At 42.2% G+C, this 18303-nt stretch overlaps 1 protein-coding gene across 5 annotated transcripts in view; it reads right to left on the reverse strand.

The window, feature by feature from the left end:
• Positions 1-18303, reverse strand: part of FCHSD2 (FCH and double SH3 domains 2) — a 158644-nt gene that overhangs the window by 33695 nt on the left and 106646 nt on the right. For 3 of the 5 annotated variants that reach the window (XM_078390221.1, XM_078390218.1, XM_078390220.1), the window contains 3 exons: positions 11877-11999; positions 10405-10500; positions 8764-8835 (listed from right to left, as the gene is read on the reverse strand). In XM_078390221.1, the coding sequence (XP_078246347.1) occupies positions 8764-8835; positions 10405-10500; positions 11877-11999 (291 nt within the window). The remainder of the gene's footprint in view (positions 1-8763; positions 8836-10404; positions 10501-11876; positions 12000-18303) is intronic. The other 2 variants (XM_078390219.1, XM_072993448.2) reach the window with 1 other exon arrangement.

An 18303-nucleotide genomic window follows, 5' to 3' on the forward strand; every position in this document is an offset into this window, starting at 1 on the left:
GCTTGGCCCTTGCCCAACTCAGAAAGGTTTGCTTTTAACATCTGGGGGAGTAACCTATGAAGAATCAAGAGCCAGGGAAGGAGAAAAAGGTCATGCCACAAAAAACTAACCTCCAGAGAGGAAGCTTTTTGGTTAAGAATTTCTCTGGCTAGCTACCTTTCTGAATACACGCTTTTTTGGTACAAAGGTACATGCCGTAAGGTGATCCCTCATCGGCAGTAGGAAGCAGGAAAACCCAGACACATCGCTGCTGCCTTGTTGGCTTCTTCCACTAGCTTACTCCTGAGAAAGCTGAGTTTCTCTCCTATTCTGTTGCAGCCTGACTTACCTCACCCGCTTATAGCGAGGAGACTGTGAGCCGAAAGAGAGACGCGTGTGTCACCTTGTGCTCAGTGGAAGAAACATGCTGAAACGGAGGCTGTCCTCCTTTGGGCACCTCTTGAGAAGGCAGGACTCTCTGGGAAAAGACCACCAGGCTAGGAAAGGTTGGAGGCAACAGGAAAAGAGGAAGACCCAATAGGAGATGGAAGGACTCCCTCAAGGAAGCCAGAGGCTTGAATTTCCAAGAGCTGAGCAGGATCCTTGAGGACAGGATGTTTCAGAGACCACACATCCACTGGGTCACCATGGGTCCGAGGCAACTTGACAGTACATACCAACAACAAACTGCTCACATGCTTAAAAAATAAGTTGGCCTCTATTTATTACTGTCAAGTAGGGGTGGATGTACAACTGGGGTGAGTCTGAGGGCAAATTCGTCACCCCAGTGACCTTACACAGTTCATATCAGGACGGAAGCTGGGGTTCTTTTTAAGGAGAAAAGCAGGATTGAAATATTGTAAATTAATTTTTTTTAAAAAAAGGGAAAAATTCAGCGTCTGAAATACAACTGTGCCCGGGATGCTCCAGGCGTCTAAAACAAGGTATCTGGAGGTGGGGCCACCCCTGAGCAGCACTCTGCCCATCCTTGACCTAAGAGAAAAGTCTAGCTTATCATCAGTGCAAAAAAGAAAGGAAGCTACGAACTAAGAGAAAGAAGCGTTTGCCACCCGCCAGCCACTGCAGCGAATGCAACAAAACATCTCGGTCATTTCTTGGACAGAAGTGACACGAGGCTTCGAGGCAGTTCGCCACTGCAATAACCAGTTTCCCCTCCAACTGTTGACAGAAAGAGAATATGGACGATTGATGGTTCAGAGAGTTTTGCCTTTTAAAAAAGAGCCAGCGGAATTCACTGCCCGGCAGGTGCTTTCTCCTTCCCGAATCTGAATTCTTCATGGCTTAGTTTTTTGTCCATGGACACTTGCTGTTCCTTAAACTCTTCGAAAGACACTGTGGGATGGCACATTCCTCTATGAATAACACACACACACATACATATATAGACACACACCGAGTGAAAACTTGCACAAAGACCTCCAACAATCCCTTGCTCTGTGTAGACAGGCCAGCGATCCCGGCAGCTGTCTTAGAACGGCCCGCTTCTCACATGCAACGGGCTGACGTTTAAATAAAGACAGAAGAAAGCGTTCCCAATGCCAAGCGGGAGAGCCGGGAAGAGAAGAGAAGCGGCTTTGAAAGAGCCTTGGCACATCTCGACAGACGCCTGGATTGTCTTGAGGAAAGGAAGAAAGGAGGGAAGTATTTTTTGTAAATGAGGGTGTTCACAGCCTTGTTGGGCCCACAGAATGAAGCGACTCATGTCCTAAAACAAACAAACAAACAAAAAACCCCAAACGCTCCGCTTTGTTAATAAGCCTATTCTTTTTTCTCTCCCCCTTATCTATTCACCACTTTTGTAGCAGATTTGGGGAGCCAAAGTGGAAGCCGCCCACTCTCCCTCTCCTGTTATGTTTTCCATTCACTTCAGCCTTTCTCAAAGGACTAGGACAAAAGTCTCCAACCATTCTGGACCCAGGACTTTAACCCCCAAATCTAAACTTGTATTCTTCAGGACTTGCCTTTTCCGTTTATTCGTCTTCCGGCTCCTCTCCATTCTTTACCCCTCTTCCTCCCTGCTTCAGAAATGGTGCCTGTGTAAGGGGCAAGTTAATCACCATAACCTATTTTAACTCAGGGGGTGAATCTGCTGTGGAACATCAAATGTCCGTCTGGCTTAGAAAAAGAAACTGCAGCACTCTGTTTACACCAAGCCAAACTGCTGTGGAAACACTGGCCCATGATCCAAAATAACATGTGATTAGTTCTATGCAACCCCCTCGCCCAACATCACCTTTTTGAGCTTAGTGACACTGCAATCAGTTAAAAATACAGTGGTGCCTTGCTTAACGAGGATAATCCGTTCCAGCAAAATCGCTGTAGAACGAAATCCTAGTTAAGCGAAATAAAAAAGCCCATTAAAACGCATTGAAAACCCTTCAATGTGTTCCAATGGGCTGAAAGCTCACCGTCCAGGGAAGATCCTCCATAGGGGCGGCCATTTTCGGCGCCTGTAAAGCGAGGAATCTGTCCTAGAAAACAGCGGGGGGGGCATTTTGTACATCCGGCGTCCATTTTGAAACCTGACAACCAGCTGTTTTTTAATCGTCGTAATGCGAAAATCAGTTCCCGAGGCAGGGAACCGATCATCGTGAAGCAGATTTTTCCCATTTAAACCATCGTTTTGCGATCGCTTTTGCAACTGCAAAAACCTAATCGTCAAACGATTTCCTCGTTAAGCGAGGCAATCGTTAAGCGAGGCACCACTGTATATATATCTTACAATATCAAAACCTCCCCTATATATACAAGCAATTCAGTTCATGTCACTATTGTTAAGCATGCATTCCAATTTAGGGTCAAATTTGATCATAAATTTAGCACATAATTAGAGTAAGGCTTCCGGAGCTAGTGCAGTAGTTAAACCACAGTACTGCAGCCAAAACTCTGCTCATGACCTGGGATCAATCCCAGGTAGCTGGCTGAAGGTTCACTCAGCCTTCCATCCTTCCAAGATTGATAAATTGAGTATCCAGCTTGCTGAAGGGAGGGGCAATGGGTACCCTGGATAATTAAATGGTAAACTGCCCAGAGAGTGCTATGGGGCAGTATATAAGCAGCATGCTTTGCTTTTTGTTCTGGTGGATTCCACCCTGAGTGTAAATTGCAAGAGAGAATTTCACACTTTGCTTTTAGTGAAAAATGTTGATTTGGAAGCTGAACACATTCCATATGCATTATCTCTGACACATTTTTGGTATCACCTGGCAGGACAAAGTTCCAAACAGAGTAGTCCTAGAATGAGCTGGAAATTTTAGCATGTATACATTACTGAAACAGCGACATCTATGTTGGCTTGGATATGTTGTGAGAATGGCTGATGGCCAGGTTCCAAAAGATTCCCTTCAGCAAAAGATCTCCTGTATGGAGAATTAGTGCAGGGAAATCGCCCCAGAGGGAGACCACAGCTGCGATACAAAGAGATCTGCTAACGGGATCTGAAGGCCTTTCAGCAGATGGGAAACCCTGACATCTGAGCGTTCAGCCTGGAGGCAGGCGGTGCATCACGGCCTCTCCCAATTTGAAGAGACCCTTGTTCAGCAGGCTGAGGCAAAGAGGCAGTTACGAAAGCAGCAAAATCATGGAGCTGGACAGGGGACAGACTGTATTTGTCTTCAATGTGGAAGGGATGGTAACTGTCCAATTGGCCTTCTGAGCCACACTAGACGCTGTTCCAAGTCCTCCATACAGAGCACATTACCACATTCTCTCGAGACTGAAGGATGCCTACACACAGTCACTGGAAGGTAAACATGAACTTACTTTGCAAGACTGACTGTGCAGTTATATTGGGGAAATGTCCTGTTAACAAATGATGTTGGTTAAATGCAGAGGTGTCAGGGAAGCTTTCCACAACCTGGCGCAAAGCTGCAACTCTCGACATGCCACAGCCAAGCAATGCTTGTGACAGCCAACAGAGACTGGTCTCCAAAATATCTGAAGACACAAATTTGGAAAAGGCTGAACTTTGGACTTGTATTATCAGCTCTATGGTGTCATGAACCAGATCACTCAATTTTAATGATTAATCACATTTTGTAACAAGGAAGGTGGCTAACCTCAACACTTTGATTTTCTTAATTCCTAGTAAGAAGATGAGAGTGGCTATTTCAATTTCCCGAGAAATGTGGACCTTACCATGTACACATATTTAATTATAGTTGGGGTCTGAAGGACTAGTTCAGATGCATTTCAGGGTTTGAACATACCTAGTAATTTTTTAAAAACTTTTTACAGCACTGCATACACACTGAAAAACACCCCAGAGATACCACATATTTCTATAGGAAATATTTTTGGTTTCTTAAGTGGTTTACGGAGTGATGGCAGGCAATGTTTAATAAACCCAAGCACAAAACTTTGTTGGGTGAGTTAAACTAGAGGTGCTACACTCTGAATTTTGCCCTGTGCAAGTATTCTGGGTGTGGTTTGTATTCTGGCCTATGGAATTGCCAAGTCTAATCACTTATGGCAGCTGAAGAAGCAGAAGACGGCAGCTACTTTACCTGGCTGTCTCAGTGGTTTTAGCGCTTTTGCATCCCCTGTCCAGCACACGAGCAGCGCTCCAATTAATGAAACGGCACATGTGATCTTAAGTAATACCAGAGCCTTAAAAATTATCTTTTGGCCTTGCAACTTTGATCATCTGGGCTAGGAGATTTTCCATGGTATAAAAGACCATCCAAAAGGCATCTCAGTCTGCACTGACTATAAACATTTCAGATAAAGCCATCCCAACTGATTTCTGCAATGCCACCAGGAATTAACTCTCACTGTCAATGTACAGAAGATAAACGGAATGTTGCAAGCAAGAAATGGGCAAAAACAGGAAAGAACCACCTCAAAACTGTTGTTGAAGCTCTTTGGAACTATTATCTTGGCAACAGATTTTGTCATTCAATGCAGTTTCTCACAGGATCACATGCTGTCTAAGGAAGCAGCCTCTGTTTCCACGCAGGAAATTGAAAGAGCTAGTGAATTTCCTCCTATATTTTGCCCTGCTCCTGCAAATGTGCTTATCTATGCATTGCTGGGTTAATAATAGGTTCTCTGTACACTGCAGTTTTGGGGACTCCTGACTGAAGTCTACCACGTTCCTTAACAGCTTCGTCTCCAAGCTATGAGGTGCTGCAGTGTTCACCTCTAAGGCTTGCATCAGACTAGCACGGCTACCTCTTCTACAACCACGTCGACTCGGTTTGCTTTCACTGAAGTTTGGTAAGGTCTGCTCTCCCACCATTGATTTATGGGCCCTTTTGAGGAGAAAGGCAGGGTAAAAATATTTTAAATAAATAAATTGAATAAATTGATTATTCATGCTCCCTCGTCAAAGCCACTGGGGGCTTTTTACCATGGGTATACGTCGGCATTCCTCTATCCAGGAAATTACCCGACTGCTACCCTGTTTCCCTGAAAATAAGACCTAACCTGAAAATAAGCCCTAGTAGGATTTTTGACGATGCTCATCATAGAAGCCCTACCCCCAAAATAAGCCCCAGTGAAGTGAAACCCCGCCCTCCACCCTTGTGCAGCCACCAGAAGAAGCTGACATGACTTGTAGATGGTTGGGCATGAAAAAAATAAAACATCCCCTAAAAATAAGCCCTAATGCGTTTTTTGGACCAATAATAATAATAATATAATACCCTGTCTTATTTTTTTGGGAAACACAGTAAATCACCTCTTGCATCTCTGTTTAGCTCAGAGGTCTGAACTGGCAGACCTCTAAACATTAATGGACTGCAATTCCCAGGAGCTCTGGATAGTATAGCCAATGGTGAGGAACCACCGGAGATGCATTTCTGCAACATCCAAAACATACGTTCTCCAGCCCTTGTTTGGCTGCTAACGATCTTTGTTGTTCCCAGTTCCACTCACGTCGCCAACCCTTTTTCCCTCCACCTACTTACTAGGCTAATGGGTGGAGTATTAATGTAATTAATTAATAAGGCTGCAAGACAGGTTCTCCTCTTCCTCTAATTATGAAAAACCTTCCTCTTTTTCTCTTTTCTGGATCAAATATGTCTGCTGTTCTGTATCCCTTCCGACAGAGGTTTCAAAACTTCGGCCCTAAACCAAGAATTCCTAGAAAGGATGCAAGACGGAAAGATTTTTACAAAGGAAAAAAAACAACAACGACACAAATGTTTATGTCGGCTGAAACAAATTTCTGTAATGCAGTTACTAGGATTTGGACGGTGTGAAGAAAAATGGCTTGTTTTTAACTTAAAATAATTTTATTATGTTTTTGTGTTTATTTTTAATCTTGAGTTAGTTATTTTGGTCAGGAGGAGTTTGAATGAGGGTAAAAAAAAGCAACAAGGAGGCACAAAGGTTTCTCAACAATCAAAAAGAGGGTATGATGAAGAAATGTTTGGCAATGGCTGTTTTAACAACCATTTTCTAAGTGTTTACTGATCTCCTGCTTTGCTAGCAAAGTGCAATAGTCAAAACCACAAAGGAGAGAATCCAGCGTCTTTTCCCATTCTTCGGCTTGTTCACATAAGGGGTTGTGTGGCCCACATCACAACCGGTGCATGACTATGTGCATGAAGAAGAGCTTCCCAAGACATGGGTGGAATGCTTGGATGGTTGCCCACCCACTATTCGATTCTGCTCCAGAACCAGTCATTTCTATGCAGCCTCTCGGTTCTTTCTCTAGTTTGAGTACAGTAGAAAATTTGAAAGCACAACCCGATCTTCTGAGAGAGCAGAGATATGCAAAAAAAAAAAAAAAAAAAAAAAAAAAAAAAAAAAAAAAAAGGAGTGGTATGCAAAAATAAACTGGGGCTATCTCCACATAGAGTCCAACAGAAAAGGTTGGAGTCCTCAATTCTGTACCGAAATGAAACATATGGCTTCTGTTCTACATTGCAAGAAGATCAACGGCTGCAATGCAAGGAACTTCCTTGGTTGCAGGAAAGAATCATGTTATCTTCAATTCTGTCCCCTCGTCACCACCCATTATATGTATTCAGTGCCTGAAGATGCTTTTAAGGTATTCAGGTTCAGAGCCAAATGAAATCCCGAGGAAACCGTGAAAACATGCTTTGTTATTCCCAGTCGGAGAAACACTGGAATTTAACAATTTAATAGCAGTAAATTTTGGAGTATCTTTAAGGCCATCTGGCTCCAAATTTCCCAGACAAGTTGTGTATCCAAAACTTCTGCAAAGGACGAAACACCCTAATTATGTTAGCAACTTCTTCAACTGCAGCAAAGTAGAAACCTTCTCTTGGGAAAATTATTGATTTTAGTTCAAATCAGATTATTCAGCAACACATTTCTACAAGAGTTCATTGCATAGCGTACCCAATGGAGAGAAAAAAACAACACCATGCATATTCTATGAAAACGCAGGAAGCTACTTACGCTGAGCAGCTCCAACACAAAATGAAAATGAAGTGACTAAAATGCATAACAGTTGAAGATTTTTCATTTTCCACTTTTTTAACACAAGGTTGTTGATGCGTTTAGACAAGTGTGTGTAATGAATTCCTGGATTTGAATAGCTCCCCGGAAGATTAATTTATGGGATGAAATTTCACAGGGAAAAAAGGTCAAAAATGAATCTTCAGCAAGACAAGAGTAAAGAAATAAGAGCCCTAGCTATCAGTTTCTTTAATCCAATTCGGCACATGCGTTTTTTTTTATAATGCTCAAAGCTTGTCTAGTTTTAATGCCAGTCAAAGTTGTGGGGAAAAAAAAGGATGACTGAAATGAATCTACACTACATGGACCTTGTATTATCTTGAGCTATTTAGACAGACTTTAAAGATTTATCACATTGCTGCTTATAGCCTCCTGCACCTTCTACACAAGAGGTGATTGACGAACCTCAGTTGCCTCATTCTCTCTAACCTGGAACTGAAGATTAAGATCCTTTACTCAAGGATGAAGGGCATTCTTCTACCTTCTGATGTGAGATTAACTAGGAGGGCACCTATCAGAGATTTGAATATGGAACTCCTTGGGTCAGGCCACTTTTCAGGGCATTTAGGTAACATTTGAAGACTGCTTTTTATTTATTTATTTATTTATTTATTTATTTATTTATTTATTTATTTATTTATTTATTTATTTATTTATTTGTTTGCTTATTTATTTATTTATTTATTTTATATTTTATTTTATTTTATTTTATTTTATTTTATTTAACTTATATGCCGCCCACACTACCCGAAGGTCTCTTAAATAATGCTTCTAAGCCACCCAATACACTACATGGAGTTGGAAGTGAGCAATGGACTTTTTTTTAAAAAAAGATTAAATCTTCAACAAGATTATGGCCGATATTTATTTTATATTATCCTGTTTTAAAAAAAAGATGACATAGGTTGTCTCTGCTGTTTTAGAGATGAGAAAGAAGGTTAGCATAGCACCATAGATATAATCAAGGGTACTGTATAAGATACAACAACTTTTCAGGAGGCTAAATGGAGCTGAACAGATTCTCTCTGATACAGGACTATGTCATGCCACACTATATATCAGAGAGTGTTTTTACATCCTATTTTACTCAGTTCTATTCCAGATTATTACAAGCAGTGTGTTGTTGTTTTGACCTACTATCATGTAGCGTGAATAGGAGAATTAACAAGTTTGAGATCTCAGTGCTGGGAAGGAGTGTTTGGTTCTCAACGTGTTATGCATTCATTTGCCACTTTTGCATGAAAGCTGATTGCACCATAGCAGCCCTCTTCTGCATGCACGCCAGCAATACCACAACATATTAAAGGGTGAGGAGCAGATGCTGCCATATACCTCTACTAAGGTCATTCTCAGAGCACTGACAGGTGAGGGCTCAATATCCACCAGCTGAACGGCATTAAAACTCTGAATGTCAAAGGTTGCACAAGGACAAAACACACACATACACATACACACACAACACAGTTAGAACTGCAAGGCAAACACAGTTAGGCAAATATGGTTAGTCAGGGAAAACTCAGCCCCCTGCCTTTTATGTACCCTTGGGGCTGGATGTAAATAATTTGCTGGAGATGTCCGGGAACTAGGAGCACATTATCGTTCGTTGGGGAAGACGTTTAGAGAACAACATTTAACTTTCAAGGGCACGACTATTGTTCCTAACAGGTCTGCCAGAATCTTTATCTGCCTGTCCTCAAAAATGTCGTGCTGAATTTAGAGAGCCAAGATTGTTCCTTGCTAAGCACAGTTTACCAAATGGCGGCAAAAAGAGGCTTTATTTTAAACCCACACTTAGTTTAAATTGGCACTTTCTATTTCTTAGCCGCAGATGAAACTCAGAAAATAGCTATTTTTAGATATCTAGTGAGCGATTTAACTTAAGGTGGGAATGTTTCTATACCACATAAAACCTTTGGGGACAGAGTACTAACTGGAGAAGTCTACGTAGAGGAACTATTATCAATCATTTGTTCACATTTTATTAGTCCTTGGCAATCCCCTTGACCAACCCTTCTGTCTTGTATTTATGAATCAACTCTCATATTAATGAATTTAATAACTTTAGCAAGAGCCCAAACCACAACATTGACAAGCTTACAAGCAGGTGTTAACCACATACAAGATATATATACTGTATATGAGCCTGTTTGGCTATTGACCGCCCTGTTCTATAACGCAGCAGCAAAGATGGGGATCAACTGCAAAATGGAACAGGGTAGAGACTGGATCCAGCCAACTCAATCCACTATTAGCCAAGTGTACAGGAGAGCAGTTTATTCAACAGGCTTTGTCGTTTGCCTCCCCATGAACGTTCACACACCATCTGCAAGAGGGAATTAAGAGTGTGCCAACCTGCCCTGCCCTCTGTGATGCACTCACCCTACAAGACCTTTGCATGCTGCTGGCTTTCACGTTTGCTCACAATACTGTGCATATTTCAGATATGCACAGACCCCAAAACCTGCATCCCCAATCTTTCGGATCAGTACAACTCATGCCTGAGGTGTGACAATAGAGCCTATGCAGAGCTCTCGATGTCTACGGCTGAATGTCTATCATAAATCCAATATGCTCAAGGCAGAGTGGGGAAAGCACATCAGGAGGTAGAGGGGCAAGCTGGCATAATCCTGACCTAGAAGTCTGAGTAGGGCTAAAAAGCAACATACCCAGGGGTGGCATTAGGTGATCTTAAACCCACTGGATTTCAGTGGGCTCTACCACACTTCTAAGAATCTGCACATGACTGCAGAGTTCAGAACAACACAGTACCAGGGCCCTTTGGGAAACACTCTGCCTTTTACAATACATGAGAGCATACCCATACAGAGAGGTCTGCCTGCACACTGCAATCTGTATAACTTCAGACTTTGTTCTGTTTGTAGAATAGCTTCATAGGACCTTGGGTATTTCCAAGCATGAAAATAATTAATGAAATTAAAAATTTAAATTATTTATTTTGTAAAAGGCCCTTACAGTGTCACTGTCACATGGCTGGAACTGGAAGGACTGCGGTTTACGGAACACAGAATTCTCTTGTAAGAACAGCTGGAAACTGTAATCTCGCACTACCTGAAAGAGACAATAAATAAGTGTAAGGGCATTTTGTGCCGTGTTATTAAAGAAGAAGAAGAAAACAAAGCAAATGTTGTGCTAATAATAACAGATTTTCATTACAAATACAATGCGATTAGGTTGGCAGTTAACTTGGATTGAATATTTCTTGATCTTACGTAGAAATAATGCCCAGAAAACAATGCAACCTATTTGGGACCCCAGAATCCTATGCAGCAAACAGCTCAGTTATTAGAAGAACATTAAGCTTCTGGTTACAGTAAAGTATGGGAAAGTAAGGGGATCTAAAATAAACTAAGAAAGTCAAATTATACCAACATGAACATCTGGTATAATGTTTTAGTCGTAGAAAGAGAGGGTTAACCACTATGTCCCAATTCCAACCAAAAACCATATCAGTACAGAGCTAGTTGGGTATATGGACTTTTGTATGGGCCAGTTTATTTGGGCTGTGTGGCTTCTATGATTACTAGAATTTGTTTGGCACATGTTAACCAAATGGCAATGCAAACTTGGTACTGAAAGCAGGAAGAAGGTGTTTTGTTTTGTTTTAAGTATCAGTGATAAGTTGACCCGGCACCTGCCCAGAGTTTGGAATGTCACTTTTGTTTTCTATTACTCTTTGCTTTTTTTGGGGGGGGGGGACCCTGATTAACACTGCTTCTCATTAAATAAGTGAGTTGCTACATTAGTACTTACTAGGATGCTACTTTTTAGGATTTGTTACAAAAAACTTTATTTTTGTCCATTGTTGGACCTTTAAGGGTTTTTTTTTGAAACTTTGTGAAAAAATGAAGTTGAAAAGATGACAGCTGACAAATGTCTCCTTCCCCTCTTGTAACATAGAGGTGTAATGAGAATGTGCTACTCACACGACTAGAGTTTTAACTAGGATATATTACAATGTTTTTGTAAAAATAATTATGTCATTTCCAAAAAATAACAGGGTACAGGTCAAACCTTTCCTTTATGTGTTGCACCTGACAGCTGATTTCGCATCAGATCTAAAACAGTGAAATCAACTGAAGCTACTTGTGAGTTATTTGTCCACATAGCTCCAACAGATGGGTGAAAAGTGGGGGGGGGGGACAGAGATATTTTCTTTTTGTGGAAGCATGATTTCTTAGAACCAGCAGCTAAGAAAGGATACACAAGCATTCCCTACAAAACACAACATGGGGCACAAATGAAACACCACAACAGGTTGCTCAAATAAATGACAGCACAAGCCTGACTGAAGGTCTTGATGGAGCACCTTGCTTTTTTTATTTTTTATTTTTTGCACCCTGGTCTTCGTGTTCTTCCCGTTTCAGTTCTGCCCCTTCACAGCTAGGCTGGCACAAAAAATGCTACCGAGTAACTGAAAAACTTACCCGACTGGAAGTTTCCAAAAGAAACTGGAATGTGCTTTGAACAGCTTGACACATTTCTAATTCAGTCCTGCTGAACGCCATTAAATAATCCTTAAGGTGATCATATACACTCCCGTCAAGAGCCTGTGTTAAAGGAGAGAGAGAGAGAGAGAGAGAGAGAGAGAGAGAAAACCAAGGCATGAATGAATGTGGGCCATTTTATAAGATGCATTTATTCACCTCCAAGCCCTCTGTGTGATAACAGTCAGCTTCGAGAACATGACAAGCATTCTCAACAGAGCAGGGGTTAACAACCCATTCCCGCTAGCTAGCCATACAGAGCACTCTAAACAGGTAAATAAATGAAGAGAGACTAGCCCTGTAACTGTACGCTTTGTTGGAACTGCAATGTTCCAAAAAAAAAAAAAAAAAAAAAAAACACTCAGAAAAGGAGTAATAATGACAGTTCTGGGTGCTTAGTGGCACAGTAATCATTAATTAGTTGTGGCTGATTAAATGTGGCAGGTACAATTTAGGCTTTCAGCGTTAGGTCGGTGTGGCTTAATATCTGGTTGTGAAGCCAAGGGTTGGGAGTTTGCCCCAAGGTGACTTGCAGGAGAAGAGCCAGCCTATGTAGCTTTGGGCAAACTGCACAGTCCCAGAGACCCCTGCCCCAGAAGGGAACAGTAAACCACTTCTGAATATTCTGTATCTAGAAAGCCTGGACTGGGCTTCTCTATGTTGGAATTAACTTCATGCCACTTGAAAAATGAAATCCCCCAAATTCTTCATCCCCTGCAGAAGAAGACTACCTGCAACCCCACCACTGATGATGACCACCATTCGCAATGAAATGACATCAAGACTAACTAGTTTTACTGTATTTGGGATTTGTAGATTGCACTGCAGTTTGTGGCAATAAACCTTTTAGTGTTTGAGGTGCCCCAAAACTCACAGCTATTCTTCTGCAGCAAACACTGTTGCCCACTTGGAAACTAGAGGAACACATCGTTTACCATGAGGTCAACTGGCACATCAGATAATCTCTTATACAGTAATTCTGGTTTTAACAATTAGCAGCTTCATGCACCTAAGCAGACAATTCAGACATGGTGCCCTCTGAGAGGACTTACTCCTTTCTTCCCAGTATAAATCTTTTCTCCATCCGTAGGAGTAAGGCAAGGGGCACTCCTAACATCTGTATTTGTAAAACTAACATAGCATCGTTTGACCTAGTGACTAGGAAAGGATTCCTATATCATTTCAGATGTCACTTAAATCTCCTGCCAAGATCTGCATTCCTACAACTTCCACAGTTTCTACTGCTCTGCAAAAGTGAAGGGACAATGTTCTAACCTTGTTGGAGGACAATATGGCAAAGGGGAAAAATAGATATAATTTCCAGCTGTGCAAAAAATGTAGAGAACGGTTTAACAAAGAAATAGCAGGCTCACACACACGCTCTTCGTTTCCCCTACTGAACCTAAAAGCTGCAATGCAAGTCAAATGCCAAGTGGCGTTTCACACATTCGTAGATCAGGCAGGTACCATAACATTCAGGCTGACTGCCAGCATCTCAACAAGACTACAGTACTCTCTTAATCACAACCAAAGTACAGCAGGAACCTAGAGGATTTTTTAGGACTTGACAACCACACACAACGGGCACAGAGCAAGCACATAGTCATGACAGAGAACTCTGTGGTGTCAAAATAAACCTATTGTCAGATCTCAGCGCTATCTGGAAAAGAAAAAGCTAACCATGTCTGGATGGGCATCATTCGATACATCCCCATTCCATGAGTGTTGTATTGGTTTCACTAATTAACTCTTTCTTACCATTCCTTTTTCCAGTCTAAACCCTCTCTGCCATAAGCTACTACATAAAGGCTGGAATCCCATTTATCTGGCAAAATTTAAAATTGCATGAGTGGCGTGCCAGGTGTTACACCCTGGCAGCCCGTACTGTGCAACTGATCACACTGTTTGTGTTCTGAGTTTGTCATTTCCAGAGTGTAACCACTTTGCAGTCCTCTGACTGAAAATATCCTGTTCGAGTCCAATTTAGTTCACCGACACCAAACACTACAATCTTCACAGTCATGGCCAAAAATACCGGGCGGCCTTGCAATTCTGTCAGAAAATGCAACCCTTCTCTCAGAAAATTGTTGCAGTTGCAAATGTTTTGGTAGTCGCATGTTCATTTCTTTGGTTTGCGTTGGAACAACACACACAAAAAAGAAGGAAAGTCAAATCTAATACAAATCCCACATAGAAACCCCAAAAATGCACTAACCAAAATTATTGGTCATACTAAAAGAGATGCCAAATTAAGACGGAAAGGCAGGTTTGGCAGGGGTTTACCATTGCCACCTACTGCACAGTTCTAACAAAAGCTACGTTGAGTGTGAGGAAAGAACTCCCTCCACAGCACCAAGAGCAGCCGACTGATGCTCAAGCCCCTGCTGACCAGACCGTCACCGCCACTCTGTCCAGGCCTCCTCCCTCTGATGGTCAAGAGCATCTCCTCATCCTCCACGGCTCTTCCCCGACACTACAGCTGTCTCCCCTTGCTTCTCCTCCACATCCTGCTCTGGTCCTCTTGCTCCTCACCCCTGCCAAGATCCCCAGGTCCCCGAGCCTGAGAAGCAACTCCTGCCCACTCTGCCTGAACCTCATTTCAGCAGAGCCCCTGAACCAAGCTCCATGAAGGAGCTGGGCAGCTCTCCAAAGGAGGAGGAGGTCAAGGAGCCCTCGCTGAGGATGCAAGAACCCCAGCACAGACTACGGTGCAACCATCCTCCTCAAGGCAGCTACTGGGCGGCAGGCATCACTAAAGATGAAATGACTACAGTGGACCCTCGGCTTACAGACGGCTCCACTTACAGACTTTTCGAGTTACAGACTTCTCTGGCTGCAAAATTTAGGTTCAACTTGCAGCCAGAGAATCGACCTACAGACTGGGGAAAAAAAAACACAAAATGGAACAAAAATGGCCAGTTACGGATTAATCGGTTTTTCAATGCATTGTAGGTCAATGGAGCCTCGACCTACAGACTTTTCGACCTGCAGCCACCGTTCCAATACGGATTAATTCCATAAATCGAGGGTCCACTGTAGAATTACAAAACTCAGGCAGCTGCAATATGGACACAGCATGAGCAGACAAGGTGCAGTAGAATAGATAAGAACACTACAGAAAGTGGAAAATAGTAGGAAAAAATGGAGACGTAACATGAAGTGTAACTTGTTCATAAAGCATAAAGGAGGTCACAGCCTTTAGTTCACAGTAGCTATTTAGGGCTGATAATGATGCAACATTTTGGAGGTTTTATCATAGGGTCACGTATGCTGGAATGACTTGACGGCAGACATAACAACAACAAAACAGCTCATTTAAAATGTAAAAAAAGAAGAGTAGTTAACATCATGTTATATAACCATCCTGCTTATAACTTTTTTGAACTGTTACCGTCTGGCAGAAGATATAGAACAATTAAGATTCGGACCACACGTTTTCTAAATAGTTTTTATCCTAGAGCTATAATTGCAATTAATAATGAGCTTAAAGGCCACCAGTAGTGAATAATTAGTTGGACTGTGTTACTTGGCCTGCAGTGTAGATGTTTGTGTTTTTAGTGGGGGACTTCTAGTGGGTGGGGAGTGTTTGGGGAATGTTATGTATGTGCATGTGTCTGGTCTCTGGTGTCTGTGAAGTTCGTTGTATGGGTATACTGTGTATACACTTACAATGACAATAAATTATTATTATTATTATTATTATTATTATTATTATTATTATTATTATTATTATTATTATTATTATTATTATTATCATCATCATCATCATCATCATCATCATCATCATCATCATCATCATCATGAAGCAGCTTTCTCTGATCGTAATTGGCAGAACATCAGGAAATAGAGTAAGGGCATGGACCCTGTAGAGATTCCTGGGGACAGAGGGGAGTTCGCATATGAATCTAGAAAAACTACAACCCCGAGTAGGATTTCTCTTAGTACAGACAGGGTATCTCATGATCGAGATTTGCTTTACCATAATAGCAACCCAAAGCATGGAAGACATGACAGCCGTCTTCCAAGATCTGAAGGGTTGCCCCAGGGAAGAGGGCATCGATTTCTTCTCCATGGCGCCTGAGGGTAGGACAAGAACCAACGGGTGGAAACTTGCCAGAGGGAGATCCAACCTGGAAATAAGGAGGAATTTCCTGTCGGGGAGAAGCATTCAACTGTGGAACAGCTTCCCTCCCGAGGTGGTAGGTGCCCCTTCACTGGAGGTTTTCAAGAAAAGACTGGACGGCCACCTGTCCGGGATAGAATGAGGTCTCCTGCCTTGGGCAGGGGGTTAGACTAGAAGACCTCCAAAGTCCCTTCCAACCCTACGATGACTCTATGATGATTCCTCTCGGGAAGAAATGTTGCTGTGGATCAGTTAAAGTTTGCAAAGATAACATCATTGCTAACCTAGATGGCTCCTCCCTCATCCCAGTTTTCTTCCCAAAGATCACCTGCTCTCAAATAATTTCTGCCTGACTAGAAGACGAGAAGCCTCAACAACTATACCAAGTGCTTCAACGGTGTTCTTCCTGGATCTGAAATAAATAGTAAAAGTTTCATGTTATAAGCTGGACTGCCGTGCTTTTAGGAAGTGAGATTAATGGCCTCAAGATATGCCGCCTAGAGTGGTCTATTGACTAGATAAGCGGGATATAAATAAAATAAATTAAATAAATAAATAAATAAAACAGACAGAACATCTGCCAGAGCTGCACTATTTATTACTATTTTAAACACCACAGTGGGCTTTCCACACTTGGTAAGGACCTACTGCCTGAAATCCCCAATGCTGCTCAACGGTACATGGCAACTTCTATTATAGAGCACAAGAATGGCAGAAACAAGTTAATTACAGGAAAACATATTATGACACACCAGGAAGGCAGCTTTTAACTCTGCTTAGAATACCAGTGGCAACTCCTGTTATAGACGCAAGAGTTTGTAATTACCACATGCGCACCTGCCCTCTCTTACGTTAAACATCTACACATCCAAATCTGGAGCAAGTGTAGTGCCCGACAATCTGGACTATGATTAAGAGATAATGGACAAGCCATATTTTCTTCTTCTTCTTCTTTGTCCTTTTACCATTTCTCAGTGTATAAGAGTCATGTCCTGTGGAAAGCACAGAGGGAGGAAGCCTCCTTCTGGAAAAAAATATTTCATCAACGAATCTAATGATAAAGCCTAGTGAGTGACTCCGTTGGCTCTGAAACGGTCTGAGCAGAAATAGAACCCAGAATCTCTCCTGTTCCTGCTTAGCGCACTTGTTACTCCTTCATATTGGGGGGGGCACATTTAAAAGGCCACAAAAAAGGCTGTGTAACACGTATTGGAAGGGAAGCATCTTGCTTGTAACCACAGACCAGGTGCTATAAAAGGCTGGTTAGGAGTAGCTACCCTTGGGGTTCCCTAACTCTTCAGACATCATTGGGCCATTCACTGGAACTTGTCTCTGAAATCAAAGATCAAGCACACATTAGTCAAAGTTTTCCATCACATTGCTTGTGTTACAGTGTAGGTGCAGCTGGCAAAGAATTTCCTTACACACAGAGAGAGGAAATCAACAAAATTAGGCTTTGCCCAACAAACCTTAATTGTTCCTTTCTGAAACCAAGTGAGTTAAGAGGAAAGAAAGCTGGAAGTAAACTAAACAAAGTTCACCGTTTAATGAATATCACATTAAAAACGTGACCCTCTTCAGTCCACGTTGACATACGACCCTGGTATAAAAACATTTCCTGTTTACCACTCCTCTACTCCCCACACCCGTTTATAACCACGCCAGCTGAACTTGCTAAAATAAATGGATTTCTTTCTGATTTAGCCCCTTCCTCCATTTCCCTCCTTTTTCTTTGTGGTCTCAAAAACAAAAGCATGTCAGAAACTGTGTGAAATTCCAGAATGGAAGCTTCCTTGGGCAGCGATGTCTCCCACTTTTTATAGCACCATGCATGTGGATGGGCCCATCACGAGAAGGTAGGATTTATCAGGAAAAGACATTAATGCTGGGAAAGGTGGAAGGCAGCAGGAGAAGAGGAAGGCCAAATATGAGGTGGACCAACTCCATCAAAGCTTGGAGTTTGCAAAAGCTGAGCAGTGCAGTTGAGGACGGGATATTCTGAAAGCCACTCGTTCATAGGGCTGCCGTATTTTGGAGGAGACCTGGAGTAATACAAATAATATGGCTGTTGTAGGTATTCTGGGCTCTTTGGCCGTGCTCTGAAGGTTGTTCTTCCTGAAGTTTCGCCGGTCTCTGTGGCCGGCATCTTCAGAGGACAAGAGTCAGAGCTGGCTCCTGTCCTCTGAAGATGCCAGCCACAGAGATTGGTGGAATGTTGCGAAAAACAACCTTCAGAACACAGCC

Source organism: Pogona vitticeps, chromosome 3, assembly GCF_051106095.1.
Source record: "Pogona vitticeps strain Pit_001003342236 chromosome 3, PviZW2.1, whole genome shotgun sequence".
In the NCBI taxonomy this organism is placed as follows: domain Eukaryota; kingdom Metazoa; phylum Chordata; class Lepidosauria; order Squamata; family Agamidae; genus Pogona; species Pogona vitticeps.